Source organism: Knufia obscura, assembly GCF_036327395.1.
Source record: "Knufia obscura strain CCFEE 5817 isolate CBS 148926 chromosome Unknown scaffold_20, whole genome shotgun sequence".
Classification (NCBI taxonomy): domain Eukaryota; kingdom Fungi; phylum Ascomycota; class Eurotiomycetes; order Chaetothyriales; family Trichomeriaceae; genus Knufia; species Knufia obscura.
In genome coordinates this window covers 200,065-220,952 of record NW_027042706.1, presented here as the reverse complement: position 1 = coordinate 220,952, position 20,888 = coordinate 200,065, and the positions used below count along the sequence as shown (strand labels likewise).

Here is a 20,888-nt window from a genome sequence, read left to right as displayed (position 1 = left end):
ATATTACTCTCACGCTCTACGACGGCTGCGAGGACTTCATTGTGAATTAGGATCTCTGGAATCTCCTGCTACCGCAGACCGAGGCTATTCCCAGTTGTACTATAGAGTCTCTACCGCACGAACACACACGGGGTGGTTGGTGTAACACATGTTCGTGAAGAGGAGGTCTCGATGGCGAAAACCACAGTCCGTACATTCAAATGCCAGAGCCAAAATCCGATGGCAAGCGTATCCTGTGCCACGAGTCCGGAGCACCGGCCAGCACTCTCCGGTCCTCCAGCAGGTTCGATACGACTGACAATAGAGTCGTACTTGATGGTGGAAGACGCATGTCAGGCCAGTAAGCTTGGTGCTACGGTCGAAGCATTTGAAGCATCTCGATAGCAATGGGTGCTTGACGACTGGGCTATGCGGAGGGCACGAAGATGAGTGCGATGACGGGTGGGTCTGAACAATGTCGGGTTGTCGAGGATGGTCACAAGTGAGCGCGAGACAGGACTATTGACCGGCGGAGCAAGCTTCCTGCATGCGGCCAACCGGCTGGTCGAGGACAAGACCGATTCGATGAGGAGAGGGACACAAGTTCGGCGGATGTCACAACGCAAGATGAGCATAGTCATCGAGGAACCTGCTAGCCAGCACGTCATGAAGAGGAACGCGGCGAGCAAAGTCTCCAGCTACCAAACCAAGCACAACCTGTCTCTCACAGTCGATCAAGCCACCGACAGCCTCCAGTCCGCTAGTGTCAACCTCCGGGGCCTTTGCAGTCGGCGCTCGATGCGCTGCTATTGCACTGCGAACTTCTAGAAGAATGGCAGGGCGTAAAAAGCGACCAGCAGATCCGACATACTGTAAGGCCGTCGCGATTTGCGAAAATATGCCAAAGTAGCCGCCGCCCTTGCTCTATCATGCAAGTACTCACCCCCGGCCAGCAAGCTTCGGCCTCAGTTACATCGAAATACCATCAGAAAGTCGGGAGTCGAGGGAATACGGGCATCACAGCCAACAACGATGGTGACGAGGACAGTAGAGAGTATGGGAACAGAAGAAAAGACTGGAAGGCTGGCTAAATTCATGTATGCGAAGGGCAGGTCAAGGCTCAATGCATCTTTATGGTGTGAGAAATTCTGATCATTATCGGTGAAATCTATCTCTCTTCAACACCATTTCTTTGGTATGAGAACATTCAGCTCATTGCTCCTTCATGCGACAATTTGTCCTTGCCTTTCATCTTCAGCTAGCTTGACCGCTGGGTCAGCTGCAACAATCGACTCCCTTGCTCATCCAGCACTCTCATGCACCGAGCCATCTCAAGTCGTTGCTCAAACATCAATGCTGTCAACAACAACACCCTTCTGCCAGCTGTATTGCATCCTCTCACTGACCTGCTGAGCACTCTCATGACTGACCAAAGCAGACACAAGATACATAGCAGCATCAATCCCACAAGTACTACCCGCAGCAGTAACAACCCTCATCCCACCCAATCTCATCGTGCTCCGCCGCACAATACTCTCCCGTCTCGCATTACTCATTCGTCTCGCTTCGCTCCCCTTCCTCACCGCAGTTGCACTGCCCTTTCGTCCGGGGTTCTTCTTAAACACATACGGGTTATTCTCCAGATCCTCACCGAGATCAAATCGTCCCTGATTAACGACATATCTCTCACCCTCCAACACCTCCGTTCGTGTCTCCAACTCCTTCTGAGCTGATTCCTGCGCCAGATTCTCAAGCGTGATGTACTGCTCCGGTCTCGTCGTAGCCGCGAGTCCCTGCAAAATCCCCATCTTAGCCAGGAACAGACTCCCCGTGTCAACGCTCAAGATCGTTCGTTCCTTAGATGCATTGTGTTCCTGCAGATCTGCAAATGCACGGATCAACCCCAATGGCTCAGATTGACTCTTGAGGATCTCGTTGAAGTTTCCGCCTGCGACGACGAGGACGTCGTATTCTTTGAGTTGCTTGTAGGCGTCTTTGTAGGTTAGGTGGGAGCGGAAGGAGGTGCCAGAGGAGGAGAGGACGTTGTCGCCTGGGCCGACGAATTCGCAGTCGAAGGCTGTGTCTTCTGGGGGGTGTTAGTGGTGTTAGTGGTCAGTGATAGGGTGATGGTGTGGTGTGGAAAGGTGCAGCGAAAGATACTGCAGGTTTTGATGGCAGTGACGGTGAATGAGATCTGGACTTACCCTCATCGTTGACATCGTGCAAAGCAGAGGATAGAACCTCAAGAGGACCAACAAAGTCGAGGGCATTCATGTTATGGTGGAGAGTGAAGAGTACGCGGATAGGCTCTGCCTCAGCGCCCTCTTCACGAATTGCACTCATTTTGACGGTATTGTGGTTGAATTGCTGAGGTTGATTGTAGAAAGAATGGTTGTAGTTGTGTGAACTTAGGAAAGGGACAGAAGAGGACAACGAAGGAGTCACGCGATTTGTGTTGACAGCTCAAGTGGTGTGGGCGGGTCGTGACGATTATGCGGGGTATTAGCGCAGGGTCCAGGAGCACATGACTCGCCAAGGAAGCTAACAGAAATCCGGAGTTGCGGGGTTGGCGGTGAAGCCTCACGGACAAGGCAACATGTCCTCAACGCCTCGAAGCAGTGCCTCTGGCTTTGCTGTCCTCGCCCTAAATGGCAATGACTAGTATGTAAAAGCGAAAAAAACGATCTCGTTTCAGCCTTCCCTTATCGAATGCTACGTGCTCGCTTGGATTTCGGCCGTGGCTTTCGCTTCTTTATTCTCCTTCTTCCAACCTGGTTGATATCGTAAGGAGGACCCATCCACCACTTGTGCCAGAATTCTTGGAAGACGAAGCCACCTATGAGTGGTTTATGCCACTTCACCAAGACTGCCAGGTCCGGAAGGAGGCTGATCGTAGCTTTCTCGATGAAATTGTCTACGCCCGACTCGATACATTGAATTATCTGCTCATCACCATGCTGTCCCTCTTGCGGCATTTCTCTCTCTAGCACTGACGCGCGGGAATAGGACTGCCATGAGCTTAGCTCGCTGTTGTCGTTCCAGCTTGGTTGATCCTCATCTGCAAAAGGCCGATGCCATCGAGAAACCAAAGGCTCATAATGCGGTATGATGTCGAGGGCGAATTGGTAGGCACCAAAAGTGTAGTGTGCCATCAGACCCCTCCCAGGCTTCGCAATGGAGCTTGATTGAAAGACATCGTCTATGGTGTCCTCCCCAGGATAGAGTATCGTTGCATCGATCGCGTGTATGTTCCATGACGCTACGCCAATCGCAGGTCGTCCGCACGCACTGACTCCAGCTGTATTCTCCAATGTTTGATGGCTGTCTTCGAGATACTCGTACAACCCCAATGTGCCGTACTCCGCAGGCACAAAGGCTAGGGAGTGTTTTTGTTGTTCCAATACCGAGATCCGGTTATCACACGGCCCGATGTCGACTCTTATACATCGATATATAAAGTCGAGCATCCAAAATGGGGTCGTGGACAACACGTACGTAAAAGTGACAAGGTCGGCTTTCCAAGATGCTGCAAAACATGGTTGATGGTGGATGAAGGTGACCATGATGCCTACACCCCTATAGGGTGTACTGCGCACTGATAGCAAGTGTATGATGGCCTGCACCTTTTGCTCTGTTGTCATTGTCCGGGCTCCTGGTATGGACCGCTGTGCTGCTGACCAAAAATCGATGTACGGGTTCGATAACCAGAAGATCAATGCATCTAGCAACCTGCCAAATGGGTCTAGCTCAGACCTGGCATCGAGGAGAATTTTGTAGTAAGTGTAATGCGGAGTATGAGCAGGTAAGAGTTGCTCGACACGATCTTGAGTGAACAACCTGGTGAGGCGTGGAGGTTTTGGTTGACGACGTGAACGGGGCATTACCAAGCGACCATCTGAGATGTACCACGAAGCTGGGTTGATGCGCATCAGCCGCTCATTTTGTGTGGCGCCCCTAAGTACATCTGCCTTCATCATCTTCATTGTGGCCCTAGCGAGATCAAAAAACGTTGTCCTTCGCAGTGCGCTGGTGGAGAACCTCGCTATACCTGTGATTGCTCCTAGAAATCGCTTTAGGCATGGCGTACGACTCCCACGGCGCATGCTCGAAATGTGGTTTGCCATAGCATCCTCAATGAGCGAATTGTTCTGTTGGGCCTCGATGAATTGGCTACCCATCGGCGAGAAGAAATGCTTCACAAGGTCATTGCTCGCTTTCTCAAGATACAGGCCCTCCGAGCACAGTTCTTGTTCGTACTTCTGTAACCGTGGGTCAGCCAAAATCATTTTCCCGGCTCTCAGCATTTTGGCCCATGTTTTCGAAGACAGCTTTGCTGTGCGGAGTACGCCATCAAGTGTCGCTTCCATCTTTCGAAGGAGTTTCCGACACCGCTCGCCGACGTTGTCTACGGCGGCCTGGTAGTATGAGCCCTGCTTTGCGCAGTGATGCCGTGTTACGTTATTCCTCAGGTGCTCGACGTGATGTATCACGATTGTAATGTGGTCTTGAGCCTTCTGTACCCAATTATTGGCCGCCGCTGACTTAAACACAGTGCGTAGCTTGGTCGAAACGTGCGCAGCCAAGGCGATCAAGCCGACCGCTCCGGTGACAATGGAGAATGGCTCAGCCATGGCGCGTGCCGACCTCAGGAACTGTTCCCGGTATCCTCTTGAGTTCGAACGATGAATCGGAGTCGGATAGCAGGTTATGGTGCTGTTAAATGAAGACGGCGAGGTGAAGAAGACGATGAGGTTTCGGAGTGCGCCAGGCAGTATAAGCCTGTGCCATGATCGATCGTGACACGAAGGCAGTGCGATATCAGCCTGAAGCAAACAATCTTGGTGGGCTGTTTCGGTGCGTGTGTAGTCGTACAAGAAATCATGACCCAAGTCTCTTGTGGTACATGTAGGCTTCGTGTTGTGACAATTGAGGCTGAGCAGCCAGGACGAAGATGATTCCTGAACCGCCCGTAGGTGCCGACGAACGCCGCATCGTATAGCCTACAGCCGTCAGGATGGTCACAGAAATATAGGGTTTCCGATATCGAGGTGGACTCCGCCAGTATCGAGGATAAGCTTGAAACAATCATGTAGTACATTGCACGACTGTGGTGGGTAGCCGCACTGGTCAGCGGCAAGAAGATCAAGACTGTAGCGTATGACATTCGGAAGGTCGTGGTCGTGTCGGTCAGAGGAGTCGAAGGCAGACTCTGTCGGAGACGCTGGTGCATTAGTGTTACCAGATGTTGATTCAAGAAGGACGGAGTAGAACATCGCGTCAGTTCTGTGGGACACATGGTAGCTCCGCCTATTTGGATGCGAGGCTGGCCGTACTTTATCTCCTTTTCGACTGCCACTTCCAGCATCAAGCATGAGCGTTAGGATAGGCACGAATGAGCACCAGGAAGTTGGCGCGGCCTCCAATGATACCAGGCAAGCCGATGGAAGGTCCATTCTTGAGAACCCCTCATGCAAGCCGCGAACGTCATCTGCATCGTTATGACCGGACGTGGGAGCAATTCGACTCGTGTTCGGTCTCTCAAACCTCGGGGGCTGATTGCACACTCAAGCGATTCAGTATGCTGCTCGTATGTGATGCGTGATTCACAATAAATCACTGAGCAGAATAACCTCCATCAACCACAACACCCTCCCCAGTCATCCAAGCCGCATCCTCACTTGCCAGACTGACGGCCATCCTCGCAACATCCTCGACCCTGCCCCACTCACCCCACGGCGTCAACTTTTTCATCTCCTTCTCTCTTGCCTCGTTGCCCCAATTCCCTGCCGTCATTCCCGTCTTCAAGAATCCAGGACACAACGCGTTGACATTGATCTTATACCGCGCATAATCAAGTGCCAGCTGACGTGTAAGATTAAGCACTCCACCTTTCGAAGCACAATAAGCGGATGTCCCATGTGGAAGCGCAATACTCCCAAGCATACTCGATACATTGATGATCGTGCCGCGTCGAGCTAGATGATGCACATCGGAAGGTCCTGTATTCAAACCGGGAGGCGGGTTGCTCGCCCGAGTGGCCGAAGACAACTTAGCTGGTGTCTGTTTGATCATTTGACCAAGGACGTATTTATTGGTGAGGAATGTACCATCAAGATTGACGTTGATAACTCGACGCCAGTCTTTCTCATCAAGCTCATGTATCAGTGGAGAGCCCGAGACATTGCCGAGTCCTGCATTGTTAACCAACACGTCTATCCTTTGACGCTCCTCGACCACAGCTTCTACCATGGCTTTGACTTGAGTAGCGTTGGTAACATCGCACTCCACGAACATTGCAGTACGATGACCGTACGTTGATTTGATGATCTCGTGTGTTGGCGTCTGATCCTGCTCGACTCCATCGGGTCGTGGCTCTTCTTTGAGATCTGCGCACACCACAAGCTCCGCGCCATGTGAAGCGAAATGAAGTGCTATAGCTCTGCCAAGCCCGGAAGAAGCTCCAGTAACAATGGCAACTCTTCTGTTCAGACGAGGTGGGTGATGTGACTTGAAGATGGCGACGGATTTCTGTTTGGCGAGCTGGCAGGTTGTGCTGTATGTGCGTGTTGGGTTGTGTTGATACGTGAATTGAGGTAACCACTGTGTCCTTAGTAGCATGTGCCAATGGCTCGAGACGGTACCCTGTTTCAGCAACGCCATGCTGATTCGACAGTCCAACGCCTAGCGACGTTTCGTGTCGATGAGGAATTACTGTGCTTTGTGCGAGGATGATAAGGTAGGGAGATAGCTTGGCCGCGAGCTGTAGGTAACAAGCGGCAAGCGGGCCGATTCATGCCGACGAGGTCCACTCTCAAACACATCCCGCCTGGCGACAACATGTTGGCAGTGCTTTTTTGTGTGGTGCAATGCACACGTTGAGGACGGAGACGTTACTGTCATCGACTAGCATGCAGATGAGCAATGACGGCGGAGGTGATCTCATATCCCTGTGTATCGCGCTTCACGTTGGTTTTATGGCCCTTTAGGACACAATTGACTTTTGTCTTTCTTTCGGTTGAAATGGGCCAGTGGTGGCCATGAAACGGGTTTTCTCGACCTGCACTCGCTCTTGTAGACATGACTGGCATTCCCCTGAGGCGTTGTCATGCGGTCAAAGTCTGCTGTCAGGAAGCGTCAGAATATGACCTTGTCGTCGATATTAATTGGTTCTTGACCAACCCGTTTAAATCTTCCTTGAACAACTGAACCTCGGCATTTTCGACTCCTCATAAAAAGCTCCTTCCGAACCTGGGGTTGACTTCTCACATCAGAAGTCCATGTTCTACTTAAACGACCGTAGCGGCCGCTTCTATTCTTCTTATTGGTCGAGGAACGAGCTTCCTTGCTCCGACCAGCCAGTCGGCATCATCTAGGGTAGCTGGGTATCATGCCCTCGGACAATAATGGCGGCCTTGAGCTCATTGTCTTCTGCTGACTGCTTCTTGCTGACCTCAAATCACTGCTTGACGCACTACAGTTGACGACTGTTGCTTACGACCGTAAGGGACGACGTAAAAGGTGTAAATAGACCCGCCTCCTTCATAACGAATTGAACGACATCAAACCATCGACAACCGTGCCATTGCCATCCTCGGATTAGGTCGACCTCCATAGAGACTTCTTCCACGACTATTCGCCCTTCAGTCAGGTCCAACCCACCACCATGCCCTACAAATCGCGCTGGTCAGTCCCAATCCCAGATTGCTCCCTACCAACCTTCCTCTTCGGCTCCGCCACACACCAAGAACCGCCATCTCTCGCCAACAAACAGTGCTACATCGACGCGCAAAACCCAGAAAAGTACTTCCTCACCCGCTCCAGTTTCAAATTATGGTCTCAACGTTTCGGTATGGGTGTCAGCCGTCTGCCAGGTTTCGCGCCAGGTGAGCGTGTCCTCGTGTTCTCCGGGAACAACCTTGCATTTCCCGTGGCGTTCATGGGGATTCTGATGGCAGGTGGGATCTTCTCAGCGGCGAACCCGAGTTTCGTTGGACGAGAACTGGCGAATCAGCTTAAGGACAGTGGTGCGGCTTATTTGCTTGTGGCCGAAGCATCACTGGATACGGCGCTTGAGGCTGCCAAGATCGCTGGACTCTCGACTGACAAAATACGATATTACGACGCAGACGCACTTTTTGAAAAAGGTGGCATGACCAAAGGCGACAAGAAAGGCATCAAGTACTGGAATAGCATATTCGCCGACGAAAGTGAAGCAAAAAGCTACCAATGGCCGGAACTGAAAGGCAAGTAAAACCTTCTCTACTCCCCACGTTACATGACGACAACCCCTCCCATCGACCATTACGACCCTGGGAACGTCCGAAGCTCGATCGGGACAGTCTCGATGCGAGGTGCCAACACGGTCTCGCCATGCTTGTCGTGTTTCTATCCTCCCAATGCTTAGATCTTCCATGTGCGCTGTGTTGCGTCTTGTCTACCCCCTACGTATGTGGATGGCGTGACGATGACAGTAGCTGCCGATAACATCCCTAATCACTCAAACACACTATGTTTGCACGCACCATACTGACTTCTTCGTATCTACAGGACCCAACGAAGCCAAAGAAACAGTCCTAGCACTAAACTACTCTTCCGGAACAACCGGCGTCCCCAAAGGCGTAATGGTAACCCACAGAAACTACATCTCCAACTGCATCCAACATAACCACCTCGCCACGCTCTACCCCAACGCCACCGAACGAGCCGCCCGCGCAAGATGGGTCTGTTTCCTCCCACTCTACCACGCCATGGCCCAAACAATCTACCTTAGCGGCGGCGTCATGCGTCAAATACCCGTGTACATCATGACCAAGTTCGACTTCGTGGAATTGCTCGAGAATATCCAGAAATTCAAGATCACGGATCTGGCGATGGTGCCGCCTATTGCTGTTATGGTTGCGAAGCATCCTGTGGTGAAGAAGTATGATTTGAGTAGTATTGAGGCTATTGGGAGTGGAGCGGCGCCGTTGGGAAGTGAGGCGAGTAGGGAGGTTGAGAAGGTTTGGGGCGGGAGGTTGAATTTGAAGCAGGTGAGTTAGTCAGCGACTGAAGTGGTTGAGTGCTAACGCGTGACAGGGCTGGGGCATGACAGAAGTGACCTGCTCGTTGCTGGGTTGGGATCCGACCAAGTACTCCGCTTCTTTCGCCGTCGGCGAACCAAACGCGAACTGTGAGGCAAAGGTGATGCGGGTTGATGAGGATGAAAAGGGCAATCAGACGTTCACTGAGATCACTGAACGCGGTCCGGACCAACGAGGTGAATTGTGGTGCAGAGGACCGAATGTCATGAAAGGATATTGGAAGAACGAGAAGGCGACCAAGGGAACCTTCAGTCCAGACGGCCAATGGCTGAGGACCGGTGACGTGGCATACGTGGATGAGGACGGAATGTTCTTCATCGTTGACCGAATCAAGGAGCTCATCAAGGTGAAGGGCAATCAGGTAGCTCCGGCCGAACTCGAAGCACTCATTCTTGACCACAAAGCTATTGCAGATGTGGCGGTGATTGGTTTGCCTACACTCGATGGGGATGAGCGACCAAAAGCATTTTGTGTGAAGCAGCCAGGTGCGCAAGTGACAGAGCAAGATGTGATTGATTTTGTCAAGGACAAGGTGATACATTACAAGAGGTTGAATGGCGGTGTTGAGTTTGTGGATGCCATACCGAAAAACCCGAGTGGCAAGATTTTGAGGAGACAATTGAGGGATATGGCCGCCAAGAAGGCGCAATTGCCGGCGAAGTTGTAGTGGTTCGGTTGTTGTCAGAAACAACCACCGCCGATGGGATCAGTACTTTCTGTTCGGCTCGATCAGAGCGTAGGAGTCATCCTTGACAGTCGGGTCGTCCAAGAACACAAGTTCTGCCGTATCCTCCCGACCGACCCTGATACCGACAGGTTTCTGATATATGGCAATTGTATGGACTCCAACACTGGTCCCTTCCACATGACTGGGTCGTTGAGAGTGCAAAGCAAGCATTACGAGCTCACCAACAGATTTCCAACCATCTGGAATTTTGCCGTGCATTACCAAGGAGCAGCAGTAGACCATAACGACCAGGAGGTACGTAGCTAGAACTGCTATCGATATCCGGACAGTAGATTCGTTGCTATCGTACCCGTAGCCTGTCTTGAATGCATTGGTGGTGTAATGAGCTGTTGTGGACAGATCTGTCCAGTTCATGGAATATGTAACGATGACGTCATCATATTCATCTTCTGAGGTAGCATTGATCCTGATCAAACTTTTCAGACTCCCAATTTGCTCAGCAGTGAGATGTGCGCTGGCAGTAGAAAAGTCCTCGAAGTACCAGGCAACGCCGGACTCGTTGGTCACGCCTGCTAGAGCAAGAGTAAATATCGTGGATAATGTCTTTGTCGATGGTAAGCTAGATAACGTGCCAGATTGGTCTGTTTGAAAAAGTCCAATGATGCTTCGTGCCCAATCAAGGTCGATGTAAATGGGTACCCCATTTTCGTGCAGCTTCGTATCAAGTGGCAGACGGCTTTGAAACGTGCTTGATTCGACTGTGTAGTAAATGCGAGCTTGTTTCCAATATGCACTGAGGGTACAAGCATCAGCTTGAATCCAGATGGACTTCTCAGGTTCATAGCTTACGTGTGTAGCGGCGATGATGATTAACGACTGATTGTAAGCCGTCATTGAAGGCTTGAGGACAGTCAGAAGATTAGATACCACCGTGAGATCAGATACCCCCGTGATATTGCTTGTCCAGCCATCTTTGAAGGCGACAAATGGGAACCCATGCGCAGATATGCCATCAGATGCGTTCAAGGGCAGATCTTCGTACTTGAAGAGATTGTTCAGGTTTTCGTTGTTTTTGCTGAAAGAAAGGTGACTTGTGTCCATATTGTAATTGCTTGTGCATGCCAGCTGCACATAAGGCTGTAGGCTGTCCGCCATGGCCCAGGAGTTATTCGCTTTACTCCGCCGCTCGCTCGTCAGAAAGGCCTGCATTGTGGAGAGCGATGAAAGCGTAGCCGTGAAATTGGTCTCATTACCAGCGGTATTGCTCGAGGCAGCCAAGACTCGAACGCCGTCGGAGTTACTGATCTCGAATCGAGAATCTCCTGTTTCAAGGTTCGCCAGAGAACTAATTTGATCGAAGTATGACCGAACAGTTTCGCCATTACTACACATTTGAGATCAGCTGAATTATGAAAAGGGCGCGATCCGACCTACGTTAGTGTTCCATTGAGCAATTGTACTCTGGGAGGGAAGAAGAGTTCGGGATTGCCGACAAGGACAAGTCGAGAGGCAGTGGGGTATTCGATCACTCCCGGAATCATGGCAACAGCACCGGCAGGTCCTACGCATGCCATAAGGATCGAGATGACAATAAATGTGGCTGCCTGGAGGATTCCTTTCCATGTTCGAAAGTGCTTCGAGCTGAGCATGCCCCAGAAATTCAACGACCACAGCAAACTGATATCGCGGACTTGATAGACTGATGTCAGACCGCCAAAGGGCAAATGCTGCGTGCCTAGTGCTTGTAACATGATGAGTTGAAACATAATGACCGCAAGAGACGTTTGCACGGTGACTTCCAGTCCTTTAGCTGCGAATTGAAAGGCATTGAGGACTGCCGGAGAGACATCACCAATGTACGTCGTTCGAAGATTCAGCACCAGTAAGGCTATAACGCTGAAAGATGGGATAATGCGATAGAAGAAGTGCAGAAAAAGTTCTTTGCGACGTCCGTAGAGTCCGACTTTGGGAGGCTCGTGCTTTGCCACCCATTTCGCGGCCTGCTGTGCAGCGGATAGATGTACGCGGGGGAATCTGTGACGAGCGGGCTGTTCTTGAGATGTGATGGCTCGGTCCGGAGATGTTGAGGTACTTCCTCTCGCTGATGGAAGTTGTTGGTACTTCATGCTAACATGAGTTAGTCAGGAACGGGCTGAAGAGTTGATATCTGGTGGACGTGTCGAAGAGGTTTTGTATCTCGGACGCTATATGGATTTGACGAGCATTCTCGCGGTATTCCTGGACGCATCAGTGCCGTATATCTTTCCAGAGGCTATGCAATGCGGACGTTGGAAGCGCTCGACGGGCAGCATTAGTGTGGCTGCTGATCGCCATCTCTGGTAGATCGAGGTTTGGGTTGACGAAGGCTCATTCCCAGCCCTGTAGTTGCACAGCATTGATCGGGCACCATGGCTGTGCTGCCGTGGTCCCACAAAACCAGTATGGCGGCCATTGAACAGGAGAGACTTGTACATTCACTCGGGAGGCTGCCGATTGTTTGTTTGCTACTGGCAAAGCCACACGGTCCTGGCGAGCTGCATCGAGGATGAGGACTTTTCATGGTTCCTTCGCTAACGCTAGAAGCCCGTGTCTGAACCTAAGGTAAATGTAAGCAGTGTCTTTCCGGCGGACATCGTCAATTGAGGCAGCGCTTCGATGAACGCAATGAGTTCGACGGCAATAGGTTCTGCTATGCTGATGATGTGGCATGGATGTGAACAGATACTGCTTCGAACATCCAGATTCGAAGGCTCAGCTTTGTCCGTCCTTGGGAGGAGGAAGCGCCGCCGAGCCTGGATCCTATTGGCATCGAAAGCATTTGTCTTCTGCAGTTTCGAGGCGGTGCTCTGGGCAGCAATGAAGAGATCGTGTACGTGCAAATCGCTGAGGAACCGAGATGGCCGTGAAGATGGATAGGCAGATGCTGGAAATGGGGGGAGCTACAGTCACGTACAAGATGCAGGCGCGTCCTGACGTGTCGGAACCTATGCTCTACCGTACCAAATCCATGATTGATGCCACGGTGATCAATAAATACCTTACTGGCAAAGGTTCTATGGCGAGTAGGTACCTAGGTACCTCCATTCCCGCAAGGCCTCGAACATGTAAAAGAGTTGTAGCCGAGAAGATCTTCTACTTTTCAAGCCCCTCCAACGTCAACCGTCACGCCCTCCAGTTCCACCCTCCCAAACTGCACATAACCACCCTCCTTCGCCGTTCCAAGAACCTTACCATCCTTCTCCACATTCGCCACAATACCTGCCGCGTTCCCTCTGAGCTCAATGCTCGTCAAGTACCCCTGTTTGGCAACAGTCGTATTCACCAGCAATCCTTGCACATTCTGCTCCCCCTGGTTAACGCTCACATCAACATTCACATTTGCACCGCTCTGATTGTCACTAAAATTGACCGTCACCTTGCGCCCACTCGGTTCAGGGCCTGTATCCGCATGAGGCCCAGGATGAGGAGTCGGCACAGCACTCGCCTCGTTAACAAGTAACCTCATCATCCAGAAATCACTTGTAGCCTCATAATCTCGAATCCAATCATATCCCAACCAGAACACACCCTTCCCATCTCCCCACGAGATTCCCGGTCCTGCACCCCAGCTGTTCTGGCAGAGGATACGCTGCTTAGCGTCGTCAAACCCAATTGCCAGGACGGCATCTCCGTCAAAAGGACCTCGAACTTGATTGTCTTTTGGCAGAGCCTTGAAGCTCCAGATACCTTGGCTGTCATCACCAGGGTGTGGTTGGACCCAACTGGTCTTGAAATCTTCGTAGGCGTAGAAGCCGAAGACGACAGGGTGACCCTCAGCTATGCATTGTCGCAGACGAAGAAGAGTCAAGTTACCGATTGTCTCTCGCTCGTGTGGCTTGAGGCGAAAGGCGATCTCCTCTGGGTTATCGGGGTCGAGACGTTCGTATTGGACAGTTCGCTGCTTCAGTGCTTCGGTGTCCGCCTTAGCAACAGGGTCCTTTGCGAAGTTATCTTCTATATAGTCCCAATACTTTTCGTCAGGTACACCGAAATTGTCGAGCCCCTTGAACGCCATACGGACATGGCTACCTAGCTCGCGATTTGTGTTGAATGGATTCAGTGCTGGAGTATGCCAGACATCGTAAGCCAACTTGCGTGCATTGAAGTAGATGAAAAGCCGTGATGGATTGAAGGATGGCAGACCTTGTTTGTTCCATTCGTAAATGAAGCACATTGCTGAGGCATTGGCGACACATGTACCCCAGCTGCCTTGATTGTAGAACCATGAAGGGAAGTATTTGCCCCATGCAGAATGATTACGGAGGTTGATGCCACTTTGAGCGTCAGTATCGACGAAGCGTTGAGGGACATAGTATTTGTCGCGGCCATCGAATCTTTCTTCGGCCCAGCCGGTCCCGAAGGTGGACTGAGCATTGAGTGGTGTCTGCGTGTCAGCCATATTGTAAAGCAAGATGGACGAAGAGATTGTAAAGACAGGCAGATGATAAGTGTTTTTGCCGAAACGGTGTTGAACAACGCAAAGGAAGCAGGGTATTGTATATGCATAGTAGCTGAGCAAAGTCAGTGTACCTTGCCTGCGTCGAATTCAACTTACCTTGCCCAGGTATGAAAACAGAGCTCATACGTGGTTTATGCGAGAACATATTCAGCTCGCTTAGCAGCTGAACATCACTTGGGGATCAGTGGTCGAAAGGAGAGCTGGTTCTGCTCAGTCGCATAGCAAGCCTCGCGATCGTGATGTCCAAATATCATTCGTCGTAGCACTTCAGACTTATGGCGGAGCTGAGTTTCTCGGACAAGCAGCTGACACGCAACCTGGTAAAACACGAGCAACATCTGGACAGCCAGCCTCACAACCAGAATTTCCAGATATCATTCGCAGCTGAGTTGCAGCCGCGCCAAGATTTGCACAGATGAGTAGTTGACTCTCAGCTGCGTCCGGGGATCTAGAACGTGAACTCCTGTACAATGCTAGCAGCAATGTCAGTCAGCGACAACTTACCGTTCGTCGTCCAGCGGACCATAGTGAGAACATGCCACTTTTCATTCGAGGTCCGAGTGATGAAAAGTGGATGGTTGCGAATGAGATCGGAGAGCCATCAGTTCGTCTCGGTCCCGATCGCAGGAACGCATCGATGCCGGCAACTTGAAGCGCGAGCCGGCCCGCTTTGTCAAGGCACCCATGCTGTACGGTAGAAAAAGCGATATAATATATACAAGCTTGAAGACATCCAGTGACGCAACATGGAAGTAGAAGAGAGGTGAGATGAAACCGTGCACCAGCTGCGTGCACAAATTCCCATCTCAGCAATGATCGACAACCACGGATGAGCGCGGAACGGATACACAATTCCTTCGTGCTTGAACCACCACAACCCAACGAAACGGCACGAATCAGACTGGGAATCAGCCGAGAGTTGGCAGCATTGTGTAATGATGGAAGCTTTTGTGACTGCCTGCGCTTGTCGGGTCTCATATCTCATACTTCTTCTAATCTATGCTGTAACTATGTACACCTGTGCTCGTTGGACTTTTCACCGTGCCTAATAGCACTTTGAACTCTTTACGAAAGGAACCTCTTGAGACGCCATGACACCACTCGATCTATCCCTCGCTAAATCGCTCAATTGGCAGTAATCACGTTTGGCTTTGGGCCCAGTCCATTCCTGTTCTTGTAGAACAACACACCAGCATTTTCACCAGTCGCACCCTCGTTGGGCTCAACCCAGTTGCAGTGCCGGAAAGACTTCCAGATAGCCTTGAGGAAACCAATTGGGCCATCCTTGGTATCAGATCGGTAGTGTCGACCCATAACCTTCTGGATTGCTTCGGAGGCCTCGTCGGCATGGTAGAATGGGATTGTGCTGACATAGTGGTGAAGAACATGAGTCTCGACGATACCGTGAAGAAGTTGTCGACCAATGAACCCAAACTCTCGATCGATGGTTGCAGCGGCTCCTCGAGTGTACGTCCAGCTTTCGCCACTGTAGTGAGGAAGAGATGGGTCAGTGTGTTGGAGAAAGGTGATGGCGACTGAAAGAGTTAGCACAAATCTGGAGAAGAGATTGGAGATACATACCCAACCAGTGGTTGACCCAAAGATATGGAATCCCATACCAGACAAACACATTCATGTGGCCGAACTTCGAACCGAGAGTAAACAAGATCGTTCCGACGATAGCCAGCCCAAGATCACTGAGGAGGATCAATTTGGCATCCTTTGCCTCGTACAGAGGGCTGTTCGGATCGAAATGGTTGACACCACCGAACCAGCCGTTCTTCTTGCCCTTCCCTCGGCCCTCTTTCTGCATCTCGTGGTTGTTGTGACCGGTGACATTGTTGATGAGGTACGCCGGCCATCCACCGAGCTGTTGACCGACAAGGTAAATGAGAGTCCAGATTGGAGTCTCCTCGGCTAGCTCGTGAAGCTCATGGGCGAGGTGACCGACCCTGGAGGCATATTGTTCCCTTGTCTTTGGCACGAAAACCATGTCTCTTTCCATGTTACCGGTGGCCTTGTGATGCTTTCCGTGGGAGATCTTCCATGAGAAGTATGGCACAAGCAGGATAGAGTGGCACACCCATCCGACGGTGTCGTTCAGGGTCTTGCTAGGCGAGAATGCTTGGTGACCGCACTCATGAGCCAAAATCCACAGACCAGTACCGAAGAGACCCTGTACCGCGGTGTAAAGCGCCCAGCCTATTGTTCGGAGGTAGAAGTTGGGGACATTCTCAGGTGTCAGGAACCGGTTGAAAAGGTAGAAGGTGACGCCGAGCGAGATGAGATCTCGAGCAACATAGTACAAACCAGTTGCAGCTGATCTTTCGAAGCAGTGCTTTGGAATGGCCTTGTGAATATCGGCAATGGTATAGTCTGGTACTTCGAACTCATTTCCATATCCATCGATTAACGTCTGCTTTTGCTGCTTCTGGCTTGCAATGATCTCACTGTCGCTAGCAAGGGAAGACAAGGATGTTGAGGACGGGGACGATCGAGGGCTATCGATTGGAGAAATGTTTGTCGATGTCGCAGCAGAGTCACTGGCGTCTGCTGTTGCCATACGACGTAGCGCAGGCTTGGAGGAGGAGATGGCGGTGCTGGCCATGGTGGTGGTGGGGGTGAGAATGTGGTGAGGAAAAAGTGTTGAGAGATCTTGCAGCCCACAGCTGAAGAGGGAGGAACGATACAAACACTTATTGAGAGTGATATGAGGAAGGGACGAAGAGTAGGAGAAATGTGGGATGGGCTTCTATCACTTTGTCTGCAGCTGCCAGAATTTGTGGATGGTCAAGAGTAGATCTGTTTAGACTGCCCCAAAATTTTATCGACAAGGTTATCGATTCATTCCATCAAGGGTACCGAGCTAAGGTCAGGGCATTGATCTAGATAGGTTTAGAGGTAAGGAGAGGACCGTCAGCGGCTCGCTATTGGTTGACGCTCATGCCTGGAACGTGCCCCGAAAGTCAGGGCGGTGAGGTAGATTTAGAGCTTCGATCGCTAGAATGTAAGCTCGAGTTTTCGACGCAAACGCTACAAATGCTCGACACGAGATACGAGTGATGGCACTTGAATTTATTGTGATATTGCAGCTGCGCCTCTTACTGCAGTTCAAGATCTGTCCAACCTTCGGCCTATCGTCTTACTTGCGTGTGGCACATCAATGAGCCGTGCTTTGACCGCTGAACCAGTGAAGCTAGAGAATGCCACTTGCTCTGACCACCCCACTACCCCGTCATCTAGCCAAGCTCACACCACTACTAGGCAATGCTCAGCAGGATCAGCGACTTGGTCGTTCATCATACTGGACCCGAGGTCGACAGTATGGCAACGAAGCATGTGAAGTAGAGAAGTGGCATGTGAATCATAGAGATGTCAACATGTGCATCTTTGAGATAGAATTATTGGAGATGTAGAAGTGCTGATATCTTCGAGATGCAGGAGAGATCCAAAGGTTGAATCTGTTCTGGCCACGAGCTTTGCAGTGCCCGATCGGCTCGCTTACTGCAACGACGCCATAGGCGGACTGATGGAGGTGGTACCTGAGGGAACTTTTAGCGCTGCGGAACCTCAGAACCCTTTTTGTTGGGATACCGCCAAGAATTGGGAGCGAGCTTGAAGCTGGGTCGGAGAATGGCCGTCCACCCTTGCCTTCATCACCTCGGTGTTCATGGCGGAGGAGGGAGAATATTTGGAGACGAGAGGAGCATGGATATATTGTGTTCGTGTGGCTTCAATTATTGTTCATGAGATGTATGGCAGCTAGCCGCAAATGACTCTGATACCTAGCTCTACCAAAGAACTGCGAGCAGCAACATAGAGCCAACGCATGCGCTCGAGAGGACAACCCCGCCAATCTGGCCCGCCCCATTGCTGGACGTACGAGCCGTCGCCGAAGCTGTTGGATTGCTGCTTCCGCTGGTCGCAGCACCGGCACTCGATGTGCTACCCGACCCCATCGCTGTACCAGTTGCGCTTGTCGAAGTAGCAGTCGCCTGGACCTCCTGTGCAGCCATAGTGATCGTGATGGAGCCGAGCTCTGTACCTGTAGAGAAGCTGAAAGTGCTAGTCTCACTACTCGGCGCTGGCGTAGAAATATCGAGCCATCCATTATCAGATCGAGTAGTAGCACTATTCAAATCATCCTCGTCGTATACTCCTGCAGTCATCCCACATACTCCTCCTTCTTTCCCACTGTTTGTCAGGGTACAGTCGATCTCTCCAATGATGTTCCATATACCCGTCGGATTATGGTGGAAGGTTGACGGCCCTACAGTCACCGTCATCGGACTTGGGAAGTCGCAACTGACGACAGTAGGACTGGCGCAGACGATGGCCATAGTTGTAGCTGCGGCATCCTGTTGAAGCATAAGTAAAGATTTAGACATTCAAGGTCCTGCTGTTTACCTGCGCAATGATCGACGCATCGTAAGGCTGGTCCCCTTCTGCGACTGGGAAGAAGATTTCCGCCGTTGAGCTAGCTTCTTGTGCAGTGGCCAGCATAGCGAGGCTGCTGGCCATGAACATGACGGCTGGGATTATGGCCATCATCGTCGATAAATGTCTTTCAGTTGAAACGAGCGACGACAGAGGAGATCAGGAAATGAGAACTTGAAACTGGTCAATGAGCGTGGTGTGTGGACATGAAGGATAGAAAGGTGCCATTCTTTTCTAGCGTGTGATGTTTCGAGCAAACATTATGTTGCACTCCATTACCTGATCGACAACATTTCGCACATCTTCAATAGTGCAATTTATCTGACAACAAGTGTAGAGTGAAAGGGTAGAGATGGGCAGTCGAACCCTGTTTCAAAAAAGCCAAATAGAGTTCAGGCTTACAAAAAGGGTTAGCTCAAATAAAGCTCCTGGCTACGGCAAGTCCGACAGGGACACAGTATGCTGCGAAGTCGTCGCCCTATCCTAGCCCAAACATGGTAGGTATTGGATCTCATGGGACGTGTAGCAGAAATTGAACCAGACTACCGAGAGAACCTCCCCGGCTTTGGCATTTACGCGAATGATGAACAAGACTGTGCAAAGATCCTCCTCTCCAGGAATCATCTCCTTGCCACAGACGCACCTTATCTCCTGACAATTGTTGCCATCCTGACTGATGGGATGTTCAGGCCCACGACATCGAACACAGGTTGTTCTACTACAAGCATCGTTCGGACACTTGACGAACTGGCGGCCGTTGTAGACAGCTGTCACAATGGCTTCAGTCCTGAGCGCAGTATTGCAGTGATGACAGGGGACAGCCATCACGCTGCGATCACTTGTGCTCCACTTCCTGTATCTCTCTCTTTGCCGGTCGGGCAGGAAGTCGTTGCCAAATTCGTTCTCCGCATCCAGAAGCAGAATCTCTTGCACACTGGGTGCGGCCGATTCGCAACCACATTCGGCAGGAAATTGGCTGCGCTGGTCGGTCGCCTCGAAAAAGATGTTCCTCATGCAAGACCGGCAAATGTGACATTGGCCGCAGCGGTGCGAGTATACCCTGCCACCCCCAGGCCGCAGCGAGGATCGGCAGATCATGCATCGGACTAGTAGCTTCGGTGTCAGTACTTGCGTAACATCTGATTACTGTGCTACTTACCTGGAGCTGCAGATGGTTGAGACATTGTTCTTGTCGCTGATGTAGCCGTATTCGACAAGATAATTGCGTATAGAACGACTCTGGTCGGTGAGTATGGTGTTGATAGCGTTGACGCAGATGTAATGCGGAAAGGCTCTGAAGATAATTCCGGGGCCCGCCAAGACAAGCTGCGGCAGGCTAATATTTCACGCAGGCTGTCGACAGTAACATTTGCACTGTGTATAACAATTGACTTGTCTGAACCTCTCTCCTCGTAAGTTGCCACACCGTCGCCGAGGACGTACCTGGCATGGTGAAGCAGAACTGATCAGCTAACAAGAACAACAGAAACAATACCAAAACAATACTGCAACCATGTCTTCTGCCTCCTTGGCCAGCCTCCCCAACGAGCTCCTCTGCATGGTGTTCGAGCACCTCGAGAACCAAGGCCACCACAGCGCCTTCAGAGACTTGCGCGGGTCTTGCCGCGTTCTCGGTGAACATTTGAGGGACTGCAATGGGTGCCGACAGCGGTACTAACGAGCGAGGGCGCGGTGGGTGGTCGAGAGGCGGGCTGCGGCAGTTCTAGCACAATATGCTGGATGGGGTACCTTGATGTAGAGCCTTGGTCCAGCCTCAGTTCTTCTTCGGTTCGGTTGTTGTTGGGTGGTGGTAGTGCCATGGGCACGTAGGTCCAATCCTGGAAGACCTAGAGCGCACTGTAGCGCCGTAGCGGCTGAATACAATCCTGCTGCACCGAGACTCATGTGCCTGTGTTTGTGCACTTTTTGGTCCTTTACCATGTTTGACTTACCGCAAAACAGGGCGTGCATATTACCTGAACGCAGGGAGTTTGACCCAGGGGCCAGGGAACATGGTTCAAACTGCTCGACCGACAGTCATTCTGTGTGGCAGTCACCATGAGTTGACTTCTGCAAAAGGGTTGGGCTGTGGTGGATGACTCTCTACTTAGCATGCTCGTTGGTCGGCAATGGCAGCCAATGGTCACAACATTTGAAGCATGCGAGATGCTCCTGGCCCATACCTGCTGCAGCACAGCTCACTTTA

The 20,888-nt window shown here is 51.3% G+C and overlaps 8 protein-coding genes across 8 annotated transcripts; 1 reads left to right on the top strand and 7 right to left on the bottom strand.

The window, feature by feature from the left end:
* Positions 1 to 1,322: 1,322 nt before the first annotated feature.
* Positions 1,323 to 2,322, bottom strand: PMZ80_010781 (uncharacterized protein; the record flags this gene model as incomplete). The annotated part of the gene is made up of 2 exons (XM_064879169.1): positions 1,323 to 2,065; positions 2,184 to 2,322. The coding sequence occupies 2 exons, from the start codon at positions 2,320 to 2,322 to the stop codon at positions 1,323 to 1,325; spliced, it is 882 nt and encodes a 293-aa protein (XP_064725122.1).
* A 359-nt stretch (positions 2,323 to 2,681) lies between these two features.
* PMZ80_010780 (uncharacterized protein) lies at positions 2,682 to 4,610 on the bottom strand (the record flags this gene model as incomplete). Its single annotated transcript, XM_064879168.1, has 1 exon — positions 2,682 to 4,610. The coding sequence occupies one exon, from the start codon at positions 4,608 to 4,610 to the stop codon at positions 2,682 to 2,684; it is 1,929 nt and encodes a 642-aa protein (XP_064725121.1).
* Positions 4,611 to 5,592: 982 nt separating this feature from the next.
* PMZ80_010779 (uncharacterized protein) lies at positions 5,593 to 6,639 on the bottom strand (the record flags this gene model as incomplete). Its single annotated transcript, XM_064879167.1, has 1 exon — positions 5,593 to 6,639. One exon carries the CDS (start codon positions 6,637 to 6,639, stop codon positions 5,593 to 5,595), a length of 1,047 nt encoding a protein of 348 aa, XP_064725120.1.
* Positions 6,640 to 7,642: 1,003 nt separating this feature from the next.
* On the top strand, positions 7,643 to 9,726 carry PMZ80_010778 (uncharacterized protein; the record flags this gene model as incomplete). The annotated part of the gene is made up of 3 exons (XM_064879166.1): positions 7,643 to 8,186; positions 8,527 to 9,008; positions 9,055 to 9,726. The coding sequence occupies 3 exons, from the start codon at positions 7,643 to 7,645 to the stop codon at positions 9,724 to 9,726; spliced, it is 1,698 nt and encodes a 565-aa protein (XP_064725119.1).
* A 39-nt stretch (positions 9,727 to 9,765) lies between these two features.
* On the bottom strand, positions 9,766 to 11,873 carry PMZ80_010777 (uncharacterized protein; the record flags this gene model as incomplete). Its single annotated transcript, XM_064879165.1, has 2 exons — positions 9,766 to 11,131; positions 11,182 to 11,873. 2 exons carry the CDS (start codon positions 11,871 to 11,873, stop codon positions 9,766 to 9,768), a joined length of 2,058 nt encoding a protein of 685 aa, XP_064725118.1.
* Positions 11,874 to 12,886: 1,013 nt separating this feature from the next.
* On the bottom strand, positions 12,887 to 14,185 carry PMZ80_010776 (uncharacterized protein; the record flags this gene model as incomplete). Its single annotated transcript, XM_064879164.1, has 1 exon — positions 12,887 to 14,185. The coding sequence occupies one exon, from the start codon at positions 14,183 to 14,185 to the stop codon at positions 12,887 to 12,889; it is 1,299 nt and encodes a 432-aa protein (XP_064725117.1).
* Positions 14,186 to 15,370: 1,185 nt separating this feature from the next.
* On the bottom strand, positions 15,371 to 16,853 carry FAH12 (Oleate hydroxylase fah12; the record flags this gene model as incomplete). Its single annotated transcript, XM_064879163.1, has 2 exons — positions 15,371 to 15,780; positions 15,827 to 16,853. 2 exons carry the CDS (start codon positions 16,851 to 16,853, stop codon positions 15,371 to 15,373), a joined length of 1,437 nt encoding a protein of 478 aa, XP_064725116.1.
* A 1,183-nt stretch (positions 16,854 to 18,036) lies between these two features.
* On the bottom strand, positions 18,037 to 18,772 carry PMZ80_010774 (uncharacterized protein; the record flags this gene model as incomplete). Its single annotated transcript, XM_064879162.1, has 2 exons — positions 18,037 to 18,603; positions 18,653 to 18,772. 2 exons carry the CDS (start codon positions 18,770 to 18,772, stop codon positions 18,037 to 18,039), a joined length of 687 nt encoding a protein of 228 aa, XP_064725115.1.
* Between the last annotated feature and the right edge of the window lie 2,116 nt (positions 18,773 to 20,888).